At 37.5% G+C, this 22,966-nt stretch overlaps 3 protein-coding genes across 5 annotated transcripts in view; 1 reads left to right on the plus strand and 2 right to left on the minus strand.

The window, feature by feature from the left end:
- Positions 1-12,995, minus strand: part of LOC149009914 (pre-mRNA-processing factor 39-1-like) — a 32,781-nt gene extending 19,786 nt beyond the window's left edge. For 2 of the 3 annotated variants that reach the window (XM_089160380.1, XM_089160379.1), the window contains exons 1-11: positions 12,706-12,995; positions 11,514-11,998; positions 10,450-10,553; positions 9,397-9,626; positions 8,568-8,735; positions 6,127-6,481; positions 5,899-6,042; positions 2,520-2,672; positions 2,313-2,429; positions 693-773; positions 433-582 (exon numbers count right to left, since the gene is read on the minus strand). In XM_089160380.1, the coding sequence (XP_089016506.1) occupies positions 433-582; positions 693-773; positions 2,313-2,429; positions 2,520-2,672; positions 5,899-6,042; positions 6,127-6,481; positions 8,568-8,735; positions 9,397-9,626; positions 10,450-10,553; positions 11,514-11,961 (1,950 nt within the window). In that variant the 5' untranslated portion in view covers positions 11,962-11,998; positions 12,706-12,995. The other variant, XM_089160381.1, reaches the window with a different exon arrangement.
- Positions 12,996-17,423: 4,428 nt separating this feature from the next.
- Positions 17,424-18,926, plus strand: LOC149009915 (uncharacterized). The gene is made up of 2 exons (XM_089162058.1): positions 17,424-17,523; positions 18,053-18,926. The coding sequence occupies exon 2, from the start codon at positions 18,146-18,148 to the stop codon at positions 18,698-18,700; it is 555 nt and encodes a 184-aa protein (XP_089018184.1). The 5' UTR covers positions 17,424-17,523; positions 18,053-18,145; the 3' UTR covers positions 18,701-18,926.
- A 269-nt stretch (positions 18,927-19,195) lies between these two features.
- Positions 19,196-22,747, minus strand: LOC149009916 (uncharacterized). Its single transcript, XM_089162057.1, has 5 exons — positions 22,568-22,747; positions 22,293-22,463; positions 20,350-20,421; positions 20,122-20,208; positions 19,196-19,715 (listed from the first exon to the last, which is right to left on the minus strand). Coding segments are annotated over exons 1-5 (615 nt in total). The 5' UTR covers positions 22,569-22,747; the 3' UTR covers positions 19,196-19,431.
- Positions 22,748-22,966: the final 219 nt, after the last annotated feature.

A 22,966-nucleotide genomic window follows, 5' to 3' on the forward strand; every position in this document is an offset into this window, starting at 1 on the left:
ACAACAAACCTAAACTGATACAATCCCCTCCTCAAACAATGTAACCTAGCATCAGACCTAAACCTCTACCAAATCCTAACCCTAAAATTGACCGACACTAGCTTAGAAACTCATCCCAATCACAATTAAATGGAACAGCTTTGCTTAGTGATAGAACATTGAATGTGGCTTGGGTTATCAGCTACTATAATTGTGTGCTTCTTCACCGGGGATGTTCTATCATTGAATGTAGCTTGGGTTATCAGCTACTATAATTTTGCGCTTCTTCATTGGGCATGTAGATTTTAATTGTAACCTGGGTCCTTATTAATGGATAAACAATTACTCACAAGACACAGATATACACAAACTGAAGCAAGATGAATTAAACAAGCCAGTCAGTCAAAGTTCAGAAGGCAGCAGGCAAGATCATCTCTCTCTCCAAAACATTACCTCCAAAAAGATGCTAGATAATTCTTCTCTGTCGGTGATACTTGCAGGATTGGGATTATCAGGAGTGGGAAGTACGAACTTTTCAACCAATGAGTCTATATAATCAATTCTCTTAGGAGTTGACTGTATAGCCTCCAGATGGATTAAGGCCTGAAACATTTCAAAGCAACAAGTGCACCATTGTCAGCTAGAGAAGAACAAAAACACTAAGTAAAGCTGCAAAGAAAATGAAATGTAAAGGGAATTTCGAAAGAACAAACCTCTAAAAGTGGCTTTGATAGTTGCACATTATCAGTTGCTTCAACTAAAACTTCCCTAGCTTTTTCAGCATTTGCAGCAACCTTAAAAACATCATCGAAATAAACACAAAGATACAGTGTCATTGAGACAAAAGCATCACAAAACCTACAATCTGGAAATGAAAATAAAGCCCAAAATCCTAATCAAGATGTCACAGCTCATTACAGATTGTCTACTAGCCAGTGGAAAACAGCATGAACACACAAAGGATTACTATGCAAAAATGTACAGCATACTCAATAAATAAACTATAAAAGATTCCCTTGAAAACAGGAAAGAATTTTAGGTGAGCAAGATATTGCAATTAAATGCTAACAGGTGGTGTGAAAGTCCAAAAACAGAAATTAGTTCCTACATTAACGCAATAATATAAAGGGCAACGATAGTGCAAGATGAGGAAGAAGGCCAGGGTTGAAGGCCATTGTAATTAGCTGGCATTTTTTTTTCTTGTTAGACACCCACCACCACCCCTAAAAGGGAAAACAAAATAGAGCTGATAGGTGATCTTTTTTTGGGGTCAGCTTGCCTTTCTCAAAGGCTATTTCCCATTTAACACTAATAGTGGGAAAGTCATCTAGAGGAAGCAGTATGACATAGGCGCTGGGTTGTGTGGTGAGGTAATTTTCGTGTGAGTTTTGACTTTTCCCATCTGTGACCTTCCCTTGCTTCTAGAATGTTGCTCTCGTCATTTTTCAGTTTCCTATATCCAGGTGAGAAACAAAGTTACTTTGTTACTGGAGCCCATCCCCTATAGCAGCTAAAAAAGGGAATAAGAAAAAGAAAGAGTGAACTAGTAGAACTCCAGAAAAATGAACTGATGGTTTCCAAATTATAGTGAAACCACAAATGTAAAAAGCACAAAATAGTACAACATTACAACAAAAAAGCTCATCTTTGAATTCACATGGATCTAGGTCTCCATCGTCAGTGCTTCCCAAATTTTAGGAAAACCACTACCATAAATTATGAAAAGCAAAATAGTGCAAGAAAATAGCACTATTTTTATCCTCATAGATCTAAACCCCCTGTAAAAATGCAGATTCAAGCAAGGGAACAAAAGGTTCCACTCACCAAGCATAAAAACCGTGCATACGAAGTACGAAATAGTACAACATTACAACAAAAAAGATCTTCTTTGATTCACATGGATCTAGGTCTCCATCGTCAGTGCTTCCCAAATTTTAGGAAAACCACTACCACAAATTATGAAATAGCAAAACAGTGCAAGAAAATAGCACTATTTTTATCCTCATAGATCTAAACCCCCTGTGTCAATGCAGATTCAAGTAATTGTTTCATATTAGAACAGATGGTTCCACTCACCAAGTATAAAAACCGTGCATACAAAGTACGAAATAGTACAACATTACAACAACAACAAAATGCTCATCTCTGATTCACATGAATCTAGGTCTCCATCATCAGTGCTTCCCAAATTTTAGGGAAGCCACTACCATAAATTAAGAAATACCAAAACAGTGCAAGAAAAGAGCACTATTTTTATCCTCATACATCGAAACCCCCAGGGTTAATGCAGATTCAAGTAATTGTTTCATATTGGAAAAAATGGTTCCACTCACCAAGTATAAAAACCGTGCATACTGCACAAATAGCATTGGCAAAGTTTGAGACTGCTCTTTCCCCCTTTCAGTGGCTATAGCCTGTTCATAAAGTGAGAACGCATCTTCCAAGTTCCCCTGCAAAACATAAAGAAATGACCAATTTAAAACACACATTTGACCATGACCGAGTCAAGTACTTGTAATAGAAAATTCAAGTAGCACTACCAATCGATGTTCCATGTTTGCATGCTTAACAACAGCTTCAAGTAAACCAGGTGAAATTCCAGAATGCAAAAGTTGATATGCAGCACGTGCTCCAACAATATCCCCAATTTGCTCCTTAAACCTAGCAGCAAAAAGGTGTATCTCCGGTTGTCTCTGTTGAGGGCATTGGAAGAATATAAGAAACAAGACAGCAAAAATTAAAAATACTTATGCACCTCCTGTCCAAATTCATGACTAATAAAAAGATATGTAAATGAATTCCTCGCAGGAAAGAATGTTGTGTCTAATTATTTGAAACACATGCAAAAACAAAAAACAAAAAAAAAACCCCACAAATACAGGATGACAGGCAAAATACCACCCCCCCCCAAAAAAAAAAAAAAAAAAAAGGGGGGAAAAGGTCACAAGAATTATATCAGATGATCCTACAATGAAAAACAACTAAAATATGAAAGGAAAAAAAGAATGTAACTAGTAAAAGAAGCAGACAGAAATAAGTAGAGAGGACAGCCAAAGATGTAAGGGAACTCTGTAAAGAACTAATTCATACACAAGCAAAATTGTTCTAAATCTTTTAAGGTTGCTTTCAATAGTTTAGAGACACTACCTTGGTGACGTTTGAAAAATGCTATACTTTAACGTCCTTTATAACCAAAGACCACTCTTCCAGATTTTTGTTTCTTAAAGAAAAGGAAATAAAAATTTCCAGGACCAAAATAAAGTGCAACCTTTCAGTTACTTGTGTTTACATGTTCCATAAATATAATCACTGAAAGGTATTGGATATTTTACTCCAGCAGTGGTTGACATAAACCTAGTGGCAAGTCAAGCCACAGTACACACTACTATGAGGTTGATTCAGGAGAAAGTGCAGTCTCGACTTCTCAAGTGTTGACCTGCTCCAAGCCTCCAGTACTTCTTTGCCATATGCCTTGAACCTCCCCCCAACTCCCCAGAGGGATCTTGTCCACTAGTTCATACTTAATTTTGATTAAACTGTTAAATTTCCATGCAAGTACTCTACACAGATATGTCTAGTTATCCCTCCTCTCCCCAAACAAACCACCACCACCCCCCACCACAGAAGAAGAAGAAAAAAACAAAGCAACAGAAAAAAGGGAATTCGGGGATCAATTTTCTCCTTATTCCATTCTTATAATAAAATTCTCATAGAAGCCACACCACATACATTCTGATATCGTGAGCCTTTGTACGGGATGAATGAACTCCGGTGATGTAACAAGGCCCAACAAGCATAAAGCCCATGGACAAAAAACTAGGCCCGATTGGCACACCAAGAAGCTGGCCGAACCCTCAAAAGGCAATTTGGCCATTTCCCCACCCCCTTTGAACACCAAAAGGGTCTAGTAAATTGCAAAATATTTTAGGATCCTATATCTACCTTTTGTTTTCAATTGGATTAGTGGTTAGAATCCTTGTCCGACTAGGTGTGTTGGAATCCGATTTTCAAAAAGCAATCCTTCTGGAAGTTGGTTATTTATTTTTGCAAGTTACTTAAGAGATCTCTAGAAGCTCCTTTCTAATTTGTTCTGTTAAGTTGTTGAGTTGTAAAGGGAATCCCAGTCCACAGTGGATTCCCTAGTTTGAATCCAATTAAGTTTTTCCTAGATTGAGTCTTAATCTATGTCCTTCAAGTGTAAGGATATGTAAAGCCCCCTCCTCATTGTAATAAAATCAGTTGTAGCATTAAGGGGGGGGGAACCCAAAAAAAACAAAAAAACAGAGACTTGGAGTCGTAGGAATCTAGCCCACGACCTGGGTTTGAAGGATCAAGAGAGTTTTCTGCAATTTCAGCATTGTATTTATCTTCATCAAGCCTGCAGCAGCCCTAGAGTCATCTTCAACTCAGTCTTCAGTCAACAGCCCCCTTCCTAAACAAGTGTGATCCTAGCCCCTTCTACTATCCCAGTCACTCTCCTAACCCCTGTATAGCCCTCTTCCTTCTCCCTAAACCTTGCAGCACCATCCCCGTTTCACTAAACCCTAGTTCTAGGTATTCCCAACCCCCATCCCATTGCAGCCCCTCTTCCCCTCACCTAGAATCCCCTGGTTAGGTCCCTTCCCTTCCTAAAACCCCTCCCTTTCATTCCCCTCACTCCAGCCCACCCATCTTTCTCTTCTTCTTCTTCTTCTTCTTCTTCTTCTTCTTCTTCTTCTTCTTCTTCTTTTCACCTTGAGGCAGAATCTGGAATTTCCTGAATTCTGCAAATTCCAGTAAAACCCTAAACCCTAGAAGGCTAAGACTCCCATAAACCCCTATCCCCTATACATTCAGCCTTAGGACTAGCACCTCATCCCCTACCCCCTAACCCTAACCCTAAACCTAAACCTAGAATTCTTATAACCCTAAAAAAAAAACAACAAAACCCTAACCTATAAAATTCTGCAATTACAGATTGTTGAAAATAGAATATCTTCTCTTAATTTTTCAGACCTAATCCTGTCCTAAACATAACCCTAAACCTACCCTTTCAATGCTGAAGGCTTTGAACTCAACCTAACCCTAGCCACAGGACTTTCAGAGTGAATTGAGCAAAGTTTAGCTGCTATCCATCAATTCCAGACCCTAAACAGCAGAGTTACAAACCCTAAACAGCTGCCGTCCTTGGAGAATTAGACCAAACAGCAAGCTATTGAGCCCAAGTTGCCTGCTGCTCCAGGCCCTGTAATCCAGGGTTACATCATTTGGAAGCCGAAGGCAATTCTATGGAAGTTACAGGATTATTTTCTATCACAAAGTTTGCACACATACCTAGTAGACTAAAAAGATTATGCTTCACGATATCTTTCTTCTTCTTCTCCCCCCCCCCTCTCTTTTGTGTTTTTTTTTTTTTTTTTTTTGGGGGGGGGGGGGGGAGTGGGGTGTTTGGGTTGTTTAAATTGCTTCTACAATCAATTTGTTTTCATCCAGTTAAGCATAGTGTGAACCGTCTTTTTCCTGACACTATGCTATCAAGTTGTATCTTAAAAGGATGCTTTCTAAACATGTACATTACAAGCTGGGATGTGAAAGAAGCATTTTTATACTTATAGAAATGGTTTTATTAATCCTTACATTGTACAACAAATACAAGTCACATTTGAACATATACAAGCCAAGTCTGGGTGTGAATTTAATATATGTTACTGATGTACCCTTGGGTAGAACAGGGGACAATTAATATGATCCCAAAAAGAACCAAATTGATTTGGGCAAAACAGGGTTAGGACTTCGCAAATTCAAATTATGGGATTTTTGTGAATCTGACGGGTTAAGGTTTGGATCAAATGAATAAATAGAATCAAACATGCCGTTGCAACCATGATGGATCCAAATATCAACAGGCCAGTAAATAAGATATCATATATAGTTATATACCTTGACAAAGACTTGCGTAGCACGAGCAAGTGCATTATTTGCAAGGTCCATGCTACCACTTGCTTCCATGCACAAAACATATCGTATCCAGTATTCAGGATAATTGGCACAAGCAATTAGACACCTCTCATATATCTTGACGACCTGAAATCACCATAAATCCTAATTCATAAGGTATCACTGAAAAGAGATTACATAACTACCAGTGATCTAAAACATTAGACATACCTTGTTCAAGTCACCTTCCCTTTCAATAAAATCCAGGTAGCCATGCCAGTTTTCTAGTTCTGCATCAACGAGGGGCCGTACATGAAAGTAGGGCCTCCTAATAGCTGTTTCAAAACCAATGATCTTAGAATCGAACTCCTTAGCTTTCTTGTACATGTCTTCTCTAGCGGCAACATACTTCTCCAACTCCTCAGCTTCTGTTAAGCCTGCTTTTGCAGATGGTTCCACACCATTTGAAGGAACCTCTCCCTCAACTCCCTGGGCTCCAGCCTCTAAGTTTGCAGTCACCAGGGCAGTAGCTTCATCAGCGCTCTGTAATTCAGATAAAGGCCGACTTGCAGCCAACTCCTTGAAACTACAATTTCATCAGAACAAGAAATGAATTAGAAATGTCTAAAACATGTGTAACACAACGTATTCAAGGCATTCAGTACTTCATCCAAAGATCATGAACCAATGATATACACCATAATATCATATCTGTAACATGAGGCACCATCCATTTGGTGAATGAAAAGAAGGCCAATACAGAATTGAGAAAATCAAGGACTAAAGAGTTGCACAGTATAAAAATTTACAAAAATAAAATGTGAGAATCCCAGATACATACAGAATCGCTTGCAATACAAAAACCTGAATCTAGGGAAAAAATGCAACCAAATTATAAACTGAATACACTAGGGCAAAGACCTCAGTAATGAAGAATCATTCAGAACATGATATTCAGCTTCTGTAAAACTGTAGCCAAGGATTACAGATCAAAACTGGAACTGGATTTTTCCTGGCTGAACAATGTATGATGGTTCCAGAACAGAGGGAATTGGCCCCTTCATCTCTGAGGTTTGCACAAGAATACTTCGCAAATGAAGAGAGGTGAAGACGCTTCTTAATCCCCATGGCAACAGGGGCTAATTTTAACAGTTAGTGCAGAATGCCACCACCAAAATTCTCAATCCTAGGAAGCTTGTACCACTACAGGGTGGATTTTCAGTACCAGATTTTATATAACATTTGGGAATTCTTGGGTTGCCATGTTGCGTTTTTCAATTTTCCACAATGCCTATGAAGTAAAGGCAGGCAGTTCTCCATGAAATAGGAAAACATCACGAGGCAGCTTATGATCATTTCTTCAAAATCCAATATGTTGCTCAGTTTAACTTGCTGCAGCCTCAGCTTTATAAATTACTTACTCTCGCTTGGGTATACAACAGCAACTCAATCCAATTAAATACAGTCAGGTACATGACTCCTTACCCTCCAATCAGCTATATTTGAGGTCATATTTGATACAAGGCCCAAGCAAAGTGTTTTATTCAAAACCTCACCCAGTGCCATTTTAGGTTTTCCCTAGCTCTTCAATCTGAATCCAATCACTACTCACTATCCCACTGGGATATACCACAGAAACAAATTATTTTTACTCAGGCATGCCACATAAAACTCCAGATTATCCAGATGCTTAGGCTTGTTGTTGTTGTTGTTGTTGTTGTTGTTTAGGCTAGATGAAATCCATAGCATTTAAAATGGATTCCAACTCAGCAACCTTCAAGATTGACAAGACTTGCTCTTTGGAGATTGTACGGGAATAAAGGTTACAAAAGCACTAGGGGAGGGCAGCGGAAGTGGAGTTAATTGTAGGCGTGTAATCCACTGCCTATTGCATCAGTGGCTGGATATGTCCTATCTGATACCATTGTGAATGGTACAAACTGTAATATGCATACAACAAGCAAATCAATGCAACTGTTCTGTCTGCACATAGTGCACCCAACAATCAAATTTCACACAAATACACTGCACAACATGGATGTTGGTGTTTGTTCTCAGATTGCTTGGCTCAGTAAGCCTCTAGAATCTACTCATCCGCATTGCCTGGGCTCAGTGTTCTGAGAAACCCCAGGATTTTAAGGTGCATACAGTGAAACACTCCGATACATGTGCCACCTACATTACTATAAGCCAGCTCCTCAAGGACACAGCACACAGCCCAGGTTCTGATTATGGGCAATCCACAGTGCTCACTGATAGAAAGTATTAGGCATGTGCTGCAAAAGCTGCAATAGAGGCATCCAGATAGATATCATAACAAATCAAAATAAACCTCACCAAGGCATGCTGGACACGTGATTACCAAAGGCAACAGCACCATGGGAATACTGGAATAACTAGAGCATATATGCTACTTGTTCCTCGGTCCTTTGTTAGCATAAAATTTCTTATGGGCAGAGCAAGAGTAATACATCCTATCATCCTTGATCACCATTATTCAATCAGATCAAGGTCACCAGCCAACATCATCCAACCAAAAACAAGCTTCAAGTACCACAGACTGTATGGTATTAGGTGGCATCTAAAGTAAACATGTAATGTACCAAAGCAAAATTAGGCACTAAAACACCAGACGGAAACATCAAAATAAACGGAGTCAGAAGAGGAACCACCTGTTGAAATAGCGATCAAGTTGTTGATTAGGATTCTCAAAAATCCTAGTGTAGATCATGGCCAGGCGACACCACTGCTGCTGTGAGTATTCATATTCAATATATTTGTCCCAAAGAGGATAGGAAAGGTAATCAGCCCCAACATAAGCCAATCCACGGTCAAATAACCTGAAATACCACATAAGTGCATGATATTTGTTATCGCATATGTGAAAAATGTCTAATTAGCCTTTCAACGCATCCATGAATGGGAGACAGCAGCTCTAATGTTGAAGGAGAAGGAAAGAATTTCAGTCTAAGAGCATGACACATCCAAAGGCACAAATACGCTGCATTTACCTTCCTGAAACAACCATACTATGTCCTTGAAATGGAGCAGAACTAGAGGCCATCTTAGCCCTTAACTGAACGTGATCTTCCCAGCAGCATTTTGTATATTGATGCACCCATGATAGCCTCAGAGTATCAAAGTTAAAGACAGCAGTAATTCATGAAGAACTACATGACTACTACGCAGGCCTTCGGAGAAAAATGAAAAAGGGTATGGGATAGAATGAGGCCACAAAAATTGTAATTGAACCCTAAAAGAAAATGAAAGAGCTACCGTGAATAGCAAACTCAAATAATGGGTCCGCACATAGAAATTTGAATTTCTAGTGCATTCCCAACCTACCTGTTCGCCACACATATGAGTTATCACTGTAGCAGGCATACCAAAACAAGGTTAGCAACAATACAAAATCACCAGATTCCCATTATAATGATAAACCAACCACGTGCAACCTTCTCCAATCAGACTAAATTACATAAGTACATGGATGGTGATTACCTTCGAACAGTATCGGGATCTTCATATGTAGATATAGCAAACATGCAATAATGCAACCAAATATCCACGGAATATGTCACAGCTACTACTGCCCTCTCATATACCTCCACAACTTTATCAATAGAACCCAAACGTGCTTCATGATCTGCATACTTTTTCCAATAACCATAGCATAATGGAAACTCTGCCAAAAAGGTATCATAAACCTTTCGAATTTTTGATATGTTATCCTGAACACAGATAAGAGAATTCTGTCAATCTCCCACAAACCAACATAACCATGACATTCAACTCACAGTGAAGAACTTCATCGGCCAAAAACTAACTTTTTTTCAACCACATGTTCAGTTCAAATGAAAAGTCACTGTTTGAAACAGACAACAATTTTACAACTGAAATAGTGTATAAAGAACAACTAATATAGATTATAGATAGAAAAGTTTAAAATATACAGACCAAAGGCAACAATGTTAAGCAGGGAGTCCACAAAAAAAATTTATATCTTTCATTCTCATTCTGGAAACTAATTTCTAGAATCTGTTAGTTATTCCTTAAATCTGGTCATTTGATTAAAACTAGATCCCCAACCAAAAACTAGGCCTCTGAATAGAATCTTCTCATGCAAATGCCTAAGTGAACCCATCACTTGAGGACCTATTAGTTGATCTGCATCAACCCCTCACTGAAACTAAAATATACACAAGGAATCTTATAAAATGGAATGGTACCTCATAAGCTAAGCTTTTCAACATAAAGGGAAAAGGGCAATGGATACAGAATCAACATAAAGAGCTAAATAGGCATTGGAAAAAGGACCCAAACACAACTAACCCATAGACACCGACTCAAAGCCAGAACACTTCAAAATATGTGACAGTTTCACCGTGTAGGCATACCAAAAGAAATTACATCATCCCAGTCAATACTACTCCCAAATATACTTGACAGATGCTCAGATGTAAGCCTAAAAAGTTTCTTGTTACCTATCTACCCCCCCCCCAAAAAAAAAAAAAAAAGGAAAAGAAATTCCAAATTGAAACTGGATCAACATACCTCTGCAACCTTCTCTGTCTCTTCAATGAGGGCAGTCCACGCATTGAAGTCCAAAGAATTAGCTTTCAGTATGCTCCACAATCGTTCTTCTTCAGCAGAAAGTGCTGACAAGCGGCAACAAAATGAAGGACATATCATCAAAGAACACCATGCAACAAAAAAAGGATTCATCACTCGCAACCCTTACCCCCCACCCCCCCCCACCCCACCCCCAAAAAAAAAGGAAAAGAAAAGAAAGGGATCATTGAAAGAAAATGAAACAAATTTTAATAGCAAGATTCAAAATAATGTATAATAGTCACTTCCATTCAAAAGATATAGCTCCTTTCTGGTGATTCTGGATTGGGATACCATGAAGAACAATCTATTTAAGATTGGGCTTTAGTTTTAAGGGACATCTGTTACTATAATGGACAGATTTTCCTATTTCAAGTACAGCTTTAGTTTCCAAATTTATTGCAAGAACTGTTGAGTTCTGTATGAATTTGATATTGGACAAAATTTGACTTTGCTAAATTTATGTACTGTGGGATTCAATGCTGTTCCAGATGTAACAACCCTTGGCAAGATGCTAAGGTTAGCTGACGGGATGTTAGCCTAGTTCTAGGTTAGATGTTAGGCTCTTGTCCATCTTTTTTCTATTAATAATCTCATTCACCATTGAACCACCTTAGCATTTTTAAGTTTCTATTCTGTTCTGATGCATGACTCTCCCCAGACCCCACAATGATCTGGTAAATTTTCTCCATTTTGACCTATTGGTAGCTGTTTTAGCTCAAAGGTCTGATGTTCTCCAACCCAGAAAGAAAATGATTGTAAATCCAAATGAAATAAATGCCATTCGTGCTACCACAATGGGAAAGGTGGTTGTTCCACATACAAAACAATACTCTGATTTCATGTGCAAACAGGACTAAAAAAACTTCCAGAAAATACAGATGGTAATAAGGAGACTTAGTTGAGAAGAAATTATAAGCATATACATATTATATAAAGTAATAGAAATGAATCAAAGACGTACATGCCTGCTAAAAAGGGGTAATAGAGAAGTTTGCAAACCGTACCAGGAAGCTCTTCAAACGGCTGGTCAGCCGCTCTACCAGCATCATCAGAAGCAGAACCATTTTCACCACTTCCTGTATGAGTAAGATTTCCCATTTCACCAACACCATTTCCATTTAAAGAAGAATCAAACCCAGCAACTTGAGCAGAATCCGGTACTACATTCTCCTGACTGATATGATTCACAGAAGCATTTGCGACACAAACAGCTGGATTTGACTCATTTGAGGTAGCAGGAGGTTCTTGAGCATCATAAGTAGGATGAGTATTGTATACATTTTCATCAGCTAAACTAGGACCATCCGCCAAGGGATATGCAGTATCTGTGGATCCAACACCATCTGAAGTAACATTTGAACTTACAGCAGGATATTCAGATGTAGTATAGCCTGAGGATGAGTATCCCATAACAGTCGATGTTTGGGCAACCACAGTTTCGCTGTCCCCCATTGTAGCTTACCAAAGTAATGTAGCTTGAGTTCAAACCCTGCAATATTACAACACATTTTTTTTTCAATCAAACTCTTCAAAACACCAAGAGAGTTGGAAGGGTAAGGATAAAAGGGGGGAAAAATAAATAACAAAACTTAAGATGGCTGAATAACTTGGATCTCTTTCTCTTCTCCTTCCCCCTTTGTAGTGAAATGTGTTGCAAGGTCTCTGGATTTCAGTTATTGCAACCGAAACACCCCACCAAGAAAAACACAGCAATCAATGGCTAAAAGAAACCTATTGCCCTGAGATGCAATGCAACCTACACAAAATTAAGGACAACTGGGGGAGGAGAAAATGGAGCAGCCCATTAGCTCCAGTTGTGGATTCTGTGCATTGATGGGAAGAAAATCAAATAGGCGTAATACAGAGTCGACAAAAGTTACATCCGTAAACAAAATTTATCAAAGTAAAGTGAAATATATGATCTGACAGCAGCAACAAACACATATATTCAGATCCAAACATGAATATAGACAAAACTTTAAACTTCGCGCGGAATTTGCCACGGAGGTTCCTAGTTCTCGTAAAAGTTACAATAACAAAAATAACGAAATAGGTCTCGGAAGGAAAACCCTAGTCCAGATAGAGTACCAATGAACAAAGCCACTTGAGAATAGAAAGAAAAAAGAAAAAAAAATCATATTGACAAGATTAACAGCCATTTCATCGAGTTAAAAGATGGGATAATGAGAGACGTACCAGAGAATTGCCAATATTAACAGGAAGAACAAGAAGAATACAACACCAAGAGCACCGTCTACTATTACTTGCTAGCGCGTCCAAGAAAAAATGAGAGATGAGAGAAGACGCAGTGGTAAGTGGCGAGAAAGCGAAAATGACAAAGGATGAGAGTTTCAGGTGTTCGCCCCAAAATCGAACGGAGACAATGTTGGCCTTTCGGAGGGGAAATTAGAAAAGCTGTGTCCAAAGAAAATGAGGCGGTAACGGGAGAAGAATTAGTGCGCTTTTAGTACCTAATCCTAATGTTAGGGCAGTTTCTATCTACAAATCTAATATAAAAGGAAAATAAAAAATTGGTAGGGCATCAAAATTCGAAGGCAAAGAATTTATTTTATTGTTATTTTATTTTTTAGGGTAGACTAAAGGTTCACGTGACCGATAATTGAAGTCCTTCTAACCAAACAGAAAAACGGAATAAAAGGTGAATGCATTTTTCGTGAATGAAGGAAACTACATTTTCGGGTTTTATCAAATTCAAGTCGAATCTAAGGAAGCTGTTGCTCTTCTCGACCTTAGCAGGCATGCACAATGAAGTATTATTCGCCTCATTGAGGAAATAAAAACTCTTTCAGACGTTAATGAAAGGGTGAGGTTTGTTCACATTGGTAAATAAGCAAACAAAGTCGCTGACTAGATGTCTAGGATGTAACTTTGTTCCTTGGACCGATGGGCGTTCTTTTCAGACCTTTCAGCTGAATTAGAAGGAATTCTCATGGTGGATAGAAAGTTTTGTTTAAGTTAAGTTTTCTATTTTTTCTTTAGGTTGTTTAGCAGCATCTTTGTACCAAAGGAAAGATAACAAAGAAAAAAAAAAGAGAGGAAAACTACATACAACATAACATTTCTGAGTGTGGATCATCTTCATAATAGGGAGCACAAACTATACTGAACCCACGAGTAAAAAATAAGAAAATAATTTTTTTTTAAATTCATCACCCTAATCTTGTGGGCCTCCTGTAATTTGTGGTCAATAATTGTCGAGGGAGACGACCTAACTCAACATCTCCTATGTGAAAGACCAATACTTTCATGTAGGAATTTTTTTTTTTTATCTCATAGGTGAAAGTATTAGTCTTTTGCCAACTAAACTATTCCTCAAATATTCTCCATAAATCAAAGTTGCAGGAATAGAAAAAATACATAATAGAAAAAATAGAAGGGGAAGGGAAGGAACTAGCAACACTAGTTCTTTATGAAGACTTTTCTATCTATTCAATGGGGAATTAACACCATACATAAAGAGAATAAAAAACTCGTAAAACTAAGATCAACTTTTTCAAATAAGAATGTAAACCAAAAATCTAAAACTAACTTTCCAAAGACTCAATCTGGAACTAGTTAGTTTTCTTGTGGGCAAAAAAAAAATCTAGAACTAGTTAATCATCGTATGTATGGATACCTAAAGGGATAATTACTATTGCCCCCTTGTACTTTGGTTTTATTACTAATCAAACCTCTTTCTTTATGAAATTACTGTTGCCCCCTCGCTTCTAACGGTGTTAAGCACTTAAGTGGTTGTTAACATAAAAAATATAATGTCTATTTTGCCCTTCATTAAAATTAAGAAGTTAAAAAATATGACATTCCCCTTATTTTTATAAACTATACTGAATGTCAATTATATCCTTAAAATCTTATATTTTACAATAAATTTTGGCTTTGGTGGGACCACAAACTTTGTACAATGGTTAGCATATATTATGAGATTTTCAATTTTCAACTTTGAATTACATTTGATATTTCCTAATATTTTAGTTTCTATTTTAAGTTTTATTTAATCACGTATTTCCTTTATTCGGCTAATTCTTTTTAGAGAAGAAAAATCAAGTACTTTCTTTATTCGGTAGTTTCTTTTTAGAAAAGAAAAATTAATTTAAAGTTAATTTTTCTCCATAGTTAATTAATGTAGTATTATAAATTGCAAAAGAGTACTTAAGTAAATAGATAATTGTAGGGTTATTTATTGATTTTTGAGAAAATATATAGATGCCATATCATCAGTAAACTAACTAAGCTTAACGGAAGGGGGCATTAGTAATTTTAGACAAAGTTAAAGGTTGGATTAACAATTTTAAAAAATAGAGGGGATAAAGTAGTAATAAAATCATAGTACAAGGGGGCAACAGTAATTATCCCATACCTAAATGGGTTTAGGTTGTCCAAGGTATTGTATTTGCACCAATGATAAATCCATGTTGGCAAAACTCAATAACATAAAAGACGAGTTTCAAGAACAAGTAGTCAAATAAAATTTATCATTTTTAATCTTCTCAACTTAAAAATCTACGACAAGTCATAAAATGAAAGGCGATCAAGGTGATAAAAGATAATAAGAGACCATGAAAATGCAAAAAAAAACGAAGTTTTGATCCTTCATCCACTGGGAGTGGAAACATTGTAACGAACATGGTTGGATGTTTGACATGTGTCTAATTTAACAACAATGTCCTATTTTCCAATAAATGATGAAGAAGATTTGGATTTTTACATTTTCGATCTTTTTTTTGAATGAGGATTATATTTTCAGATTAAATACGTGTCAAGCATCTAACCATGTAGATGAGATTTTTTCCTCTCCATGTATGTAAAGGATCCAAACTTGAAATGATGATGATGACGGTGAAAATAAATAAGACAAGGACGTACCCAAATGCTTCGATGGTGAATAAGCCAAAGCCAAAGGCAATGAACAGCTGTAGACCTTTTTTTTTGTTTGGTAAGAAATTTCCCTTAACCGAAAGAAATAACAAAACAACCCGTGAAACAGCCTAGACAACTGGAGAGCATAACTCCTGGAACAGCTGTAGACTTGTAGTTTAATAGGAAATAATAGCGACACATTGATGTGCTTGAATAACTTTCCATGAGCACTTCCCATGTAGGATTCACTTGATTTTGCTCTGCAGCAAGCAGCCTGCAACCAATGGTCAAATTTTTGCCATGCATATGGAAAACAATCTGACAGTTGGAAGGGGAAATGTGGGGGTATGAATGTTAAGTATGATTTTTGTTTTTCACATTCAAAGGTTTTTGCTTTTTTATGAATTTACAAAATACAACCCAATTGCATTTCTCTCCGTTTGTGCCGATGACTCTACCCTATAACTTCTCCTTCCCAACTCATACCTCCACCCCAAATCTCCTTTCCACTCCACCTCCGCGCCCCCCGCAATCGAACGAGTGAGAGTGGGAGATTCATAGAAGAGATGTCGTTAGACATTCTCATAGAATATTGTTTCTCTTACTGAGCTAAGGAATGGTATTTCCCCAAATAAGTCATAGCAAATGATCGAGAAATCAAGGCAACATTCGCTATTTCATCCCAGGCACTCAGATTCTCAGACAAGCTTGATTTGCCTACAATAAATCCACTTGTGCTCGCCAAGGAAGTTGTCTATAAGACTGCAGAGCTCCTACGCCCACCTCAAATCCCCATCCCTCAATTCCCATGCTCTCGTGATCAACTTGGCCTTTTCCCCTCAAATTTTATTTTATTTTTAATTCCTCTCAATGATTTTATGCGTAAATCGTTTTAGAGGGATTGTGTGGGGTTTATGCGGAAATCGTTTCATTGTTGAGTCGAATACTACAAAGTAAAATCGAATGGTATATTACTTTGATTAATGAAAAAAGATAAACGGAAAGCAATCAATGAACCCTACCTGTCATTAAATTGGAAATAAAAACTAATACAATATTTTTTATTTTTTGTTTCGTTCATAAAATTTCCAATACTTGATTGGGTGGTGGACGAATTGGGTTAGATCTTGATAGACTTCTCGTACGCCTCCTTAGCTTCTCCTCATACAAACAAGAGGCAGAAAACCTTAGAATTTGATGGGTTGAGCTTCATTGCCTTGACCAAATCCAATAACACCAAGTCAATCTTGTGCCTGCGAGGTTGTGATTCACTTTGAAATTGCAACTCAACGCACTTGAAGAGGGTGTCTCCATGCTCATTATCGGAGAAACTCTTGATAGTAGGCGAAGAAAGAGTGATATCGAGTGATCTAAGAGGTAAGAGCAGAGGACTTGTGACCTTGTAAATTGAGAGCTAGGGCATTCAAGATGTGAGTGGCGAATTCAAGTAGATTGAGTCAGGAGCACATAGGATTTGGAAAATTTGCAGATTGAGTCGGATGGAGTTAGGGTCTTAATTTTGTATTTTTTTCAAAAATTTTAAATTACATATATATCACTGTAGTTTCCAGTACAACTGTCCAATTTATTTTTAAATATATGACCAAATCCTAGTCATTGGCAGCAGCGACTGCTACAAATATAAATATAGAATAAATATTTTATTGGCAACTTAGATGCCATGAATGTGTCCAAAATATATTTTTTTGGTAACCAGTCCATTTTGATACCAAAGGAGTTAACACATTATCTTTTAAAAATACACACAATGTGTTTACTACTTTGGTTTAAAAAAATATTCTTGACCAAACTCCTATCAGTCTCAATGGTTAGGTAAATATAAAATGAGGATAGGAAAAAAAAAAATTTCTTGACCAAACTCCTATCAGCCTCTATGGTTTGGTAAATATAAATGAGGAAAGAAAAAAAAAATCAAAAAATCCACAGGGTTAAATCAGTAAATATAAGTTAGGGTTTAATTTTTTTATTTTATTTCTTGGAATAGGGTTTAAAAACCGCCGCTCACTCTACGCCTCGTCCTCTTTCCCGGCTACTGTGATTTTCCTCTGATTAGGCGTCGCACCTCAAGGCGGCAAGGTAGCGAAGACACAGCGGAGTAGAGGTGGAAGTGGCACGGTATGTGTATCTGTTGGGTCTTGTTTAGATTCTTAGGTTTTCAATTGGGCTTTACTGGTTTTGGATTTCGATTACTTTAATCTTTATCTTCGTTTTACGGGCGTTGTATCTATCTTTCACATGTCTGTTCTCCACAAAAAAATTAGGTTTTCAATTGGTATGAGAACTTCTGTTGAAGAAAATTCGACCTTATTGAGATCAGGTTTGGAATGGACTAAGTTGGGTATTATATGTTGGAGCTTTCATGATTTTGGTTGAGGAATTTGACAAGGAACGATCCATGCTAAGAATTTAGAAATTTGTGTGTGTGTGTGTGTGTGTTTTTCTTCTCTCTCTGTGTATGTTATTCCTTTTGGGTTTCAATCATAGTTTAGTGGGAAGTCGAGTATTCTTTTTCATTTGAACGAATGTAGAGTTCATCTGTTGTGCTAGGTTATGAGCTTATATGTATTTCTCCTGCTTTATTGTCTTTAATTCCGATGGATTACTGGGTCCTTCAGTCCTAATGAGATGCTTGACCTGTGTGCAGGTGATGTTGAGCTCTTGACTAGTTCTTTGTACATCTCTTGTTAACGGAGACATCCAACACGTCTGTGTTTAAGCTATAATTCCTGAAACAACGATGGCCTGCACTTTGGATTTTAGACGCTTAGATGAAGGTCTTGGTGGACAAAAGAACAAGCGTAAGAGAGAAGAGACTGACACTCAAAATGCAGATTCTTTAATGGAGGTGGATGGCTTTGAGGCATGCCCGCAGGCCAAAAGGGCTGCTCTTCCCTCCTCAGAGAACCCCGAGAAACCTGTTTTCGGGAAGCCCACCTATGACGGGGTTATTGCTGGAAAAGTATCTGGTCGGAAATGGAAAGAGCCTAGGAAGCATCGAGCTTCGGCTTCAAGGGTCTCTGTAAAGGGGGTTCCTTTGGAACAACGTTTGAAGCAGAAGGAGATCAAAAAAGCCTATCAGGAACGGATGAAAGAGTTGAAGGAGGAGATAAGGTTGAACAAGGTGGAGAAGAGGAAGAAGAAGGAGGAGAGGGAGAAGAAAAAGCAGGAGAACATATTGAAGTCAGGGACTAAGCTTCAGAAGATTACTAACCCAAAAACATTGAAGAAGATTGCCAAGTCTAAGCAAAGGAAGCTTCTAAAGGTTGTCCCTGATGAGTTGCTCAAGAAGTAAGCTGAATCATATTGATGTTCAGTTTCTCTGTCATTTTTTTTTGGGTAACCAAGTTTCTTTGTGTCATTGGCTCATGGGATCAACAGGTGTATGTGAAACTAAAAGCTCTTTGTAGGATCCAATCTAAAAGTCAAGACAGAGTTTTGTTTTTGCACAAAACAGAATGTATTACAATCTAATCATCTTTTTCATTTGGCAAAAGTAGATTTACAGAAATCTTCATCAATGGCTTGTGTGGAAATGATTATTTTCTTTTATTGTTTCGGATTTCCAAGTGTTTGCTAAAATGCTAAAGAAAGATAATGAAGTTGTTGTAATTCTTAAGATCCAGAAAGTGCTGCACTTGTAATACAAAATTGGACAAATGTTCACAGAAACAACGTATATCTGCAGCCAAAGGAGCATTTTCAGATTTAATGTGTTTCTGTAAAAATGATCTTGAAGATAAAGCGTGTTCCTATGAGGTATCAGTCTATACCAACTGAGCCAACCAGCCAACCGTTTGAATTTGTCCTACTTGATCTTCATTACTCAAGGAAATTTGTGAGGATCTTTACAAATTTCTACCAAAAGATAAATCATTACAAATAATTGCAATTGTCATTAATATGTGATAGAGATGTGATAATTGGTCACCATTCTGAGATCCTGACTACAACAGAATTTCCTTATCTGCCATAACAATCCAGTGGTATAATTTATGTTGAAGTCAAACTAATCCACATAAATTGTCAACCATTCAAATTGCCAGTTGCCACCGAGCTTGGCTTCCCTTTTCGGAGATATGTTTCCTGAGTTTTAAATGTTGGAGCATTCTCGGGAGCTCTCTTTTCAGTAAGGGGTTTCTTATGAACAACAGAGTCATGCAACCCTTTTCTTGTGCTCATGGTGGTTGATGCTTTGATGCAGTTGACCTTGATTGGTTCTGGTGACTTTTGTCCCAAATTATACCTTCTCAGGTTTGAAGATTTCTCCCTGGCTAAGCGATTTCTACTTCCAATCATCCAATCGTTATCTGAAATCAAACAAATAGGTATGTATTTCACTTCAGCAGTGGTAATACCTCTGTCAGCAAAAAACCAAAAAACAACTTGATGGAAATGTGATTAACACTCTTCAATTAAAAATTAAAAAGGAAAAAAAAAAACGATTTCCTGCAGTATTAGTTGATTTTGATCCTTCAAGTTGAATAATTTTGATTGGCACATCAACTTCACTTCTAATTTCACACAACTTTACGTAAACAAGCAGTTGACAGTAATTTGCTACAGTTATCACTGGAATCAGATGTGAATATATGATGTTATATTTGCACTATTGATCCTAAATCACCATGGAAAGAAGGGGCTGGTGGAGAATCACAAAATTGTGTGATGGCAGAAACAAAAAAGAAAGAGGCAAGAAAGTGAAAAAAGAAATACCAGGACTAGATATAACAGCACGAGGACGTGGAACTGAGCTAGCTCTTATTCTGGTCTCTTCATCAGTTTCTTTATTGTTCTTCCTCCCTGTAAATTAGGATATTGTGTACAAGAAACAAGTTACAAAACCATTTTTTTTCTATGGCTAATAATAACATGAAATTAGTCTAAATAAAGGTAGACCTAAATGGAAATATTCTACTCAAAGGACAGAGAGCTCAACCAAACCTTTAGGCATGGATACTGCCTCAGCTGGGACTCTTGCAACTGATGGTGAGGAGCCATTTTGAGACTTGTTCCCTAGATGGCAGGCATGAAGAATACAGTAGATGTACTTGTTATTACAAAGACTTGAAACAAATGCAAGTAGAAATAGCAAGCATTAATAGATTGAAGACTGAGAAATCAAAACATTATCCTTTGTACTCACACAATAATCAAGCTTTAATTAGGTATCATTTTGTTACCACATATGTGTCTCCTTTGTGAGCTTGAAAAGGTCTTCCAGGCAGCCTAAGCAGGGCATCCTATGCAACACATGAGGTCCTGAACCCATTTACCATGTCTTCTACTCACAAGTCTGCTAGATTTAGCATTTAAAGATTTTTATACTGTTTAGTTTAGAAACCTGTTAGAATTATTTAAATGTATAAATGGTTTCAGATTTTTTTATGAACTACCCATTTTTAGATGCCCTAGAATACAAGTAATATGTCTAGTTATTAGCAGCTGTATGAAGAACTAGAGAAGAGGAAGCATACTGTCCAAAAGCTCCATTATTTTAAAACTCATTCAGATTTGAGATTTTATTCTTCCTGTTGAAGATCTGAACTTGGAAGAAGACATGGATAAACCGTGAGCTATATAGAATGGCTGTTACATCATTCATTATTTGTCAATAACAATCTATCACTCCATAGGTTCACCAGTACCTTTTGCTATTATTTGGACACTTCCCTTTGAAACCCAATTATATAGCCCAAGTTGCGCCCCAAAGGGCCTTACCCACCAATCTTGTAGACCACTGCTGTATATATAGTTGCATCAGATGTTAAGATCTGTTTTTCACATTGAACTGTCAATTACACTTAACACTTCCATTAAATTTAAAAATTCTATTGCGTTGTGCTTAAGGCAGAAAAGTCATATGGGCTTTCCTCCTCTTTGTATCTTAGTTGTTTTTTCAGTTTCACTTTCACTTGGAAACTGCCCAATCCCTTTAATTAGGTTGTTTTCCTCACAGAAACAACCAAAGAGAGGGGAATGGAAGATGAAAGAAAAGGTAATGTAGGCAAGTTTAACCAGTTTCATACATACAAAGACAGAGAAGCTCAATACTGTCTCTTATGTCATTCCCCCTCTCCACTTTCTCAACTTCTATCCATGGCAGGCAGCAACAGGTCAACTCAATTTTTTCGGAACTAAATGGGATGGCTACATGGATCCTTTATCCTTATTCAACTTTGTCTAAAGCCCTATTAGTTGTCAACCAGACAGATCTTTTTTGACCACTTCTTTCAGCTCTTTAAGCCCCTATAATCTGCAACAAATAAGTCCTCCTTAGGTGCATTCAAAGATGATACTGAAGGTACAAAGCCAATTTTGTCTTCAAGAATGTTACTGCATTGCTTCAGCAAAACACTAAGTACCTATTAAGTAGTTGCTGCCTTTGTCACTCTCTATGGATGCTAGACGAAATTAATTGCATAACCGTGATTCCTATCATCACATTTTTGATTGCTTCCTTGTTATGAGCTAATGCAGAGATGTGATAATGATATCCTGGCTCTAAGAACTACTGTTTGAAGAATCTCAGTGTGAATATTGGATACTAACAGATACTTTATTTTATTGTTGCGATCAACACAAGTCCATTAAAGAAATCAGTGAGATTGATGCACCAACAATACCAGAAGGGGTGTCCAGAAAACCCAACACTTCTAATATAGAAACTCTGTACTTCTATTCTAAATCCTAGTTTGGCAGTTAGAAACCAGTAACCTGAGTGAGATAAATGAGATGGATACATCAAGAATACCAAAAGGTATGTCCAGAAAGCCCAACTGTTATAATATAGAAGATCCGTCCTTTTGTTCAAGCTCCAAATGGTCAAAAGGTTTAAACTAATTAAGTAAGCAAAAAGCAGAAAATGATCAAAATATACACCAAACCTTCATTTATAGATGAGGAAATTCCAGGCGAAGAATCAGCTAAAGAAACAGATTCTAAAATCCTGAACAAGGGTAAGGAACACTTCTCCTCTCGTTCAAGAGAGTTGCCTTCATCTAAAACGAACTCCTCATCTTCTTCTTTCTCTTCTCTCACTTTCACCCTTGGATACACTTTCAATAAAAAAACCAAACCCATTTCAGAAAAACGACAGAGCAGAAGTAAATCAAAATGGAGTAAGAAAAGGAAGGAGAAGCAAACCCAGAAGAAAACTTACTTGTTTTGCTTTCTTCTACCGTATCAGCTTGGTTTCCCTTTGCTTTGCTACTGGAGAAGTCCAAAGATTTAAACAGAAGAGCTCAGAAATCGGCCCCAACTGAAACTGAACACAACACATGGGTCGTTTGTATTGACAAAACGTAAACGATTTGAAGAACTCTTTTGGCACCAAAACGGAAGAATTGAAACGGAAGCAAAGCGAATATGTCAGACATGGGAAGCTGATGCGATTACGCCATTCGGACACCAGGCGGTGATGGGGCCCACTAAAACTCCCTTGAAACTAGAAAATGACTACAATGCCCTGACTGCGCATGATTTTTTAAGTATGTAGTTAGGGATTGATCCGTCCATTAACGTATTTTTCAAATGTATGACGGCTTGCCTTATGGGGGGA

The sequence above is a fragment of the Hakea prostrata genome, chromosome 7 (assembly GCF_041222555.1).
Source record: "Hakea prostrata isolate BN-2017 chromosome 7, UWA_Hpros_2, whole genome shotgun sequence".
Classification (NCBI taxonomy): Eukaryota; Viridiplantae; Streptophyta; class Magnoliopsida; order Proteales; family Proteaceae; genus Hakea; species Hakea prostrata.

What these genes read in the sequence shown, in the direction of transcription:
- LOC149009915 (XM_089162058.1), top strand. Translation starts at nt 18,146, where the DNA reads ATGGCCTGCACTTTGGATTTTAGACGCTTAGATGAAGGTCTTGGTGGA.
- LOC149009916 (XM_089162057.1), bottom strand. An exon ending in GGCAGTATCCATGCCTAAAG is followed by an intron (nt 20,209 to 20,349) that starts GTTTGGTTGAGC and finishes CCTAATTTACAG; the next exon opens with GGAGGAAGAACAATAAAGAA. An exon ending in TGCTGTTATATCTAGTCCTG is followed by an intron (nt 19,716 to 20,121) that starts GTATTTCTTTTT and finishes GTTTGATTTCAG; the next exon opens with ATAACGATTGGATGATTGGA.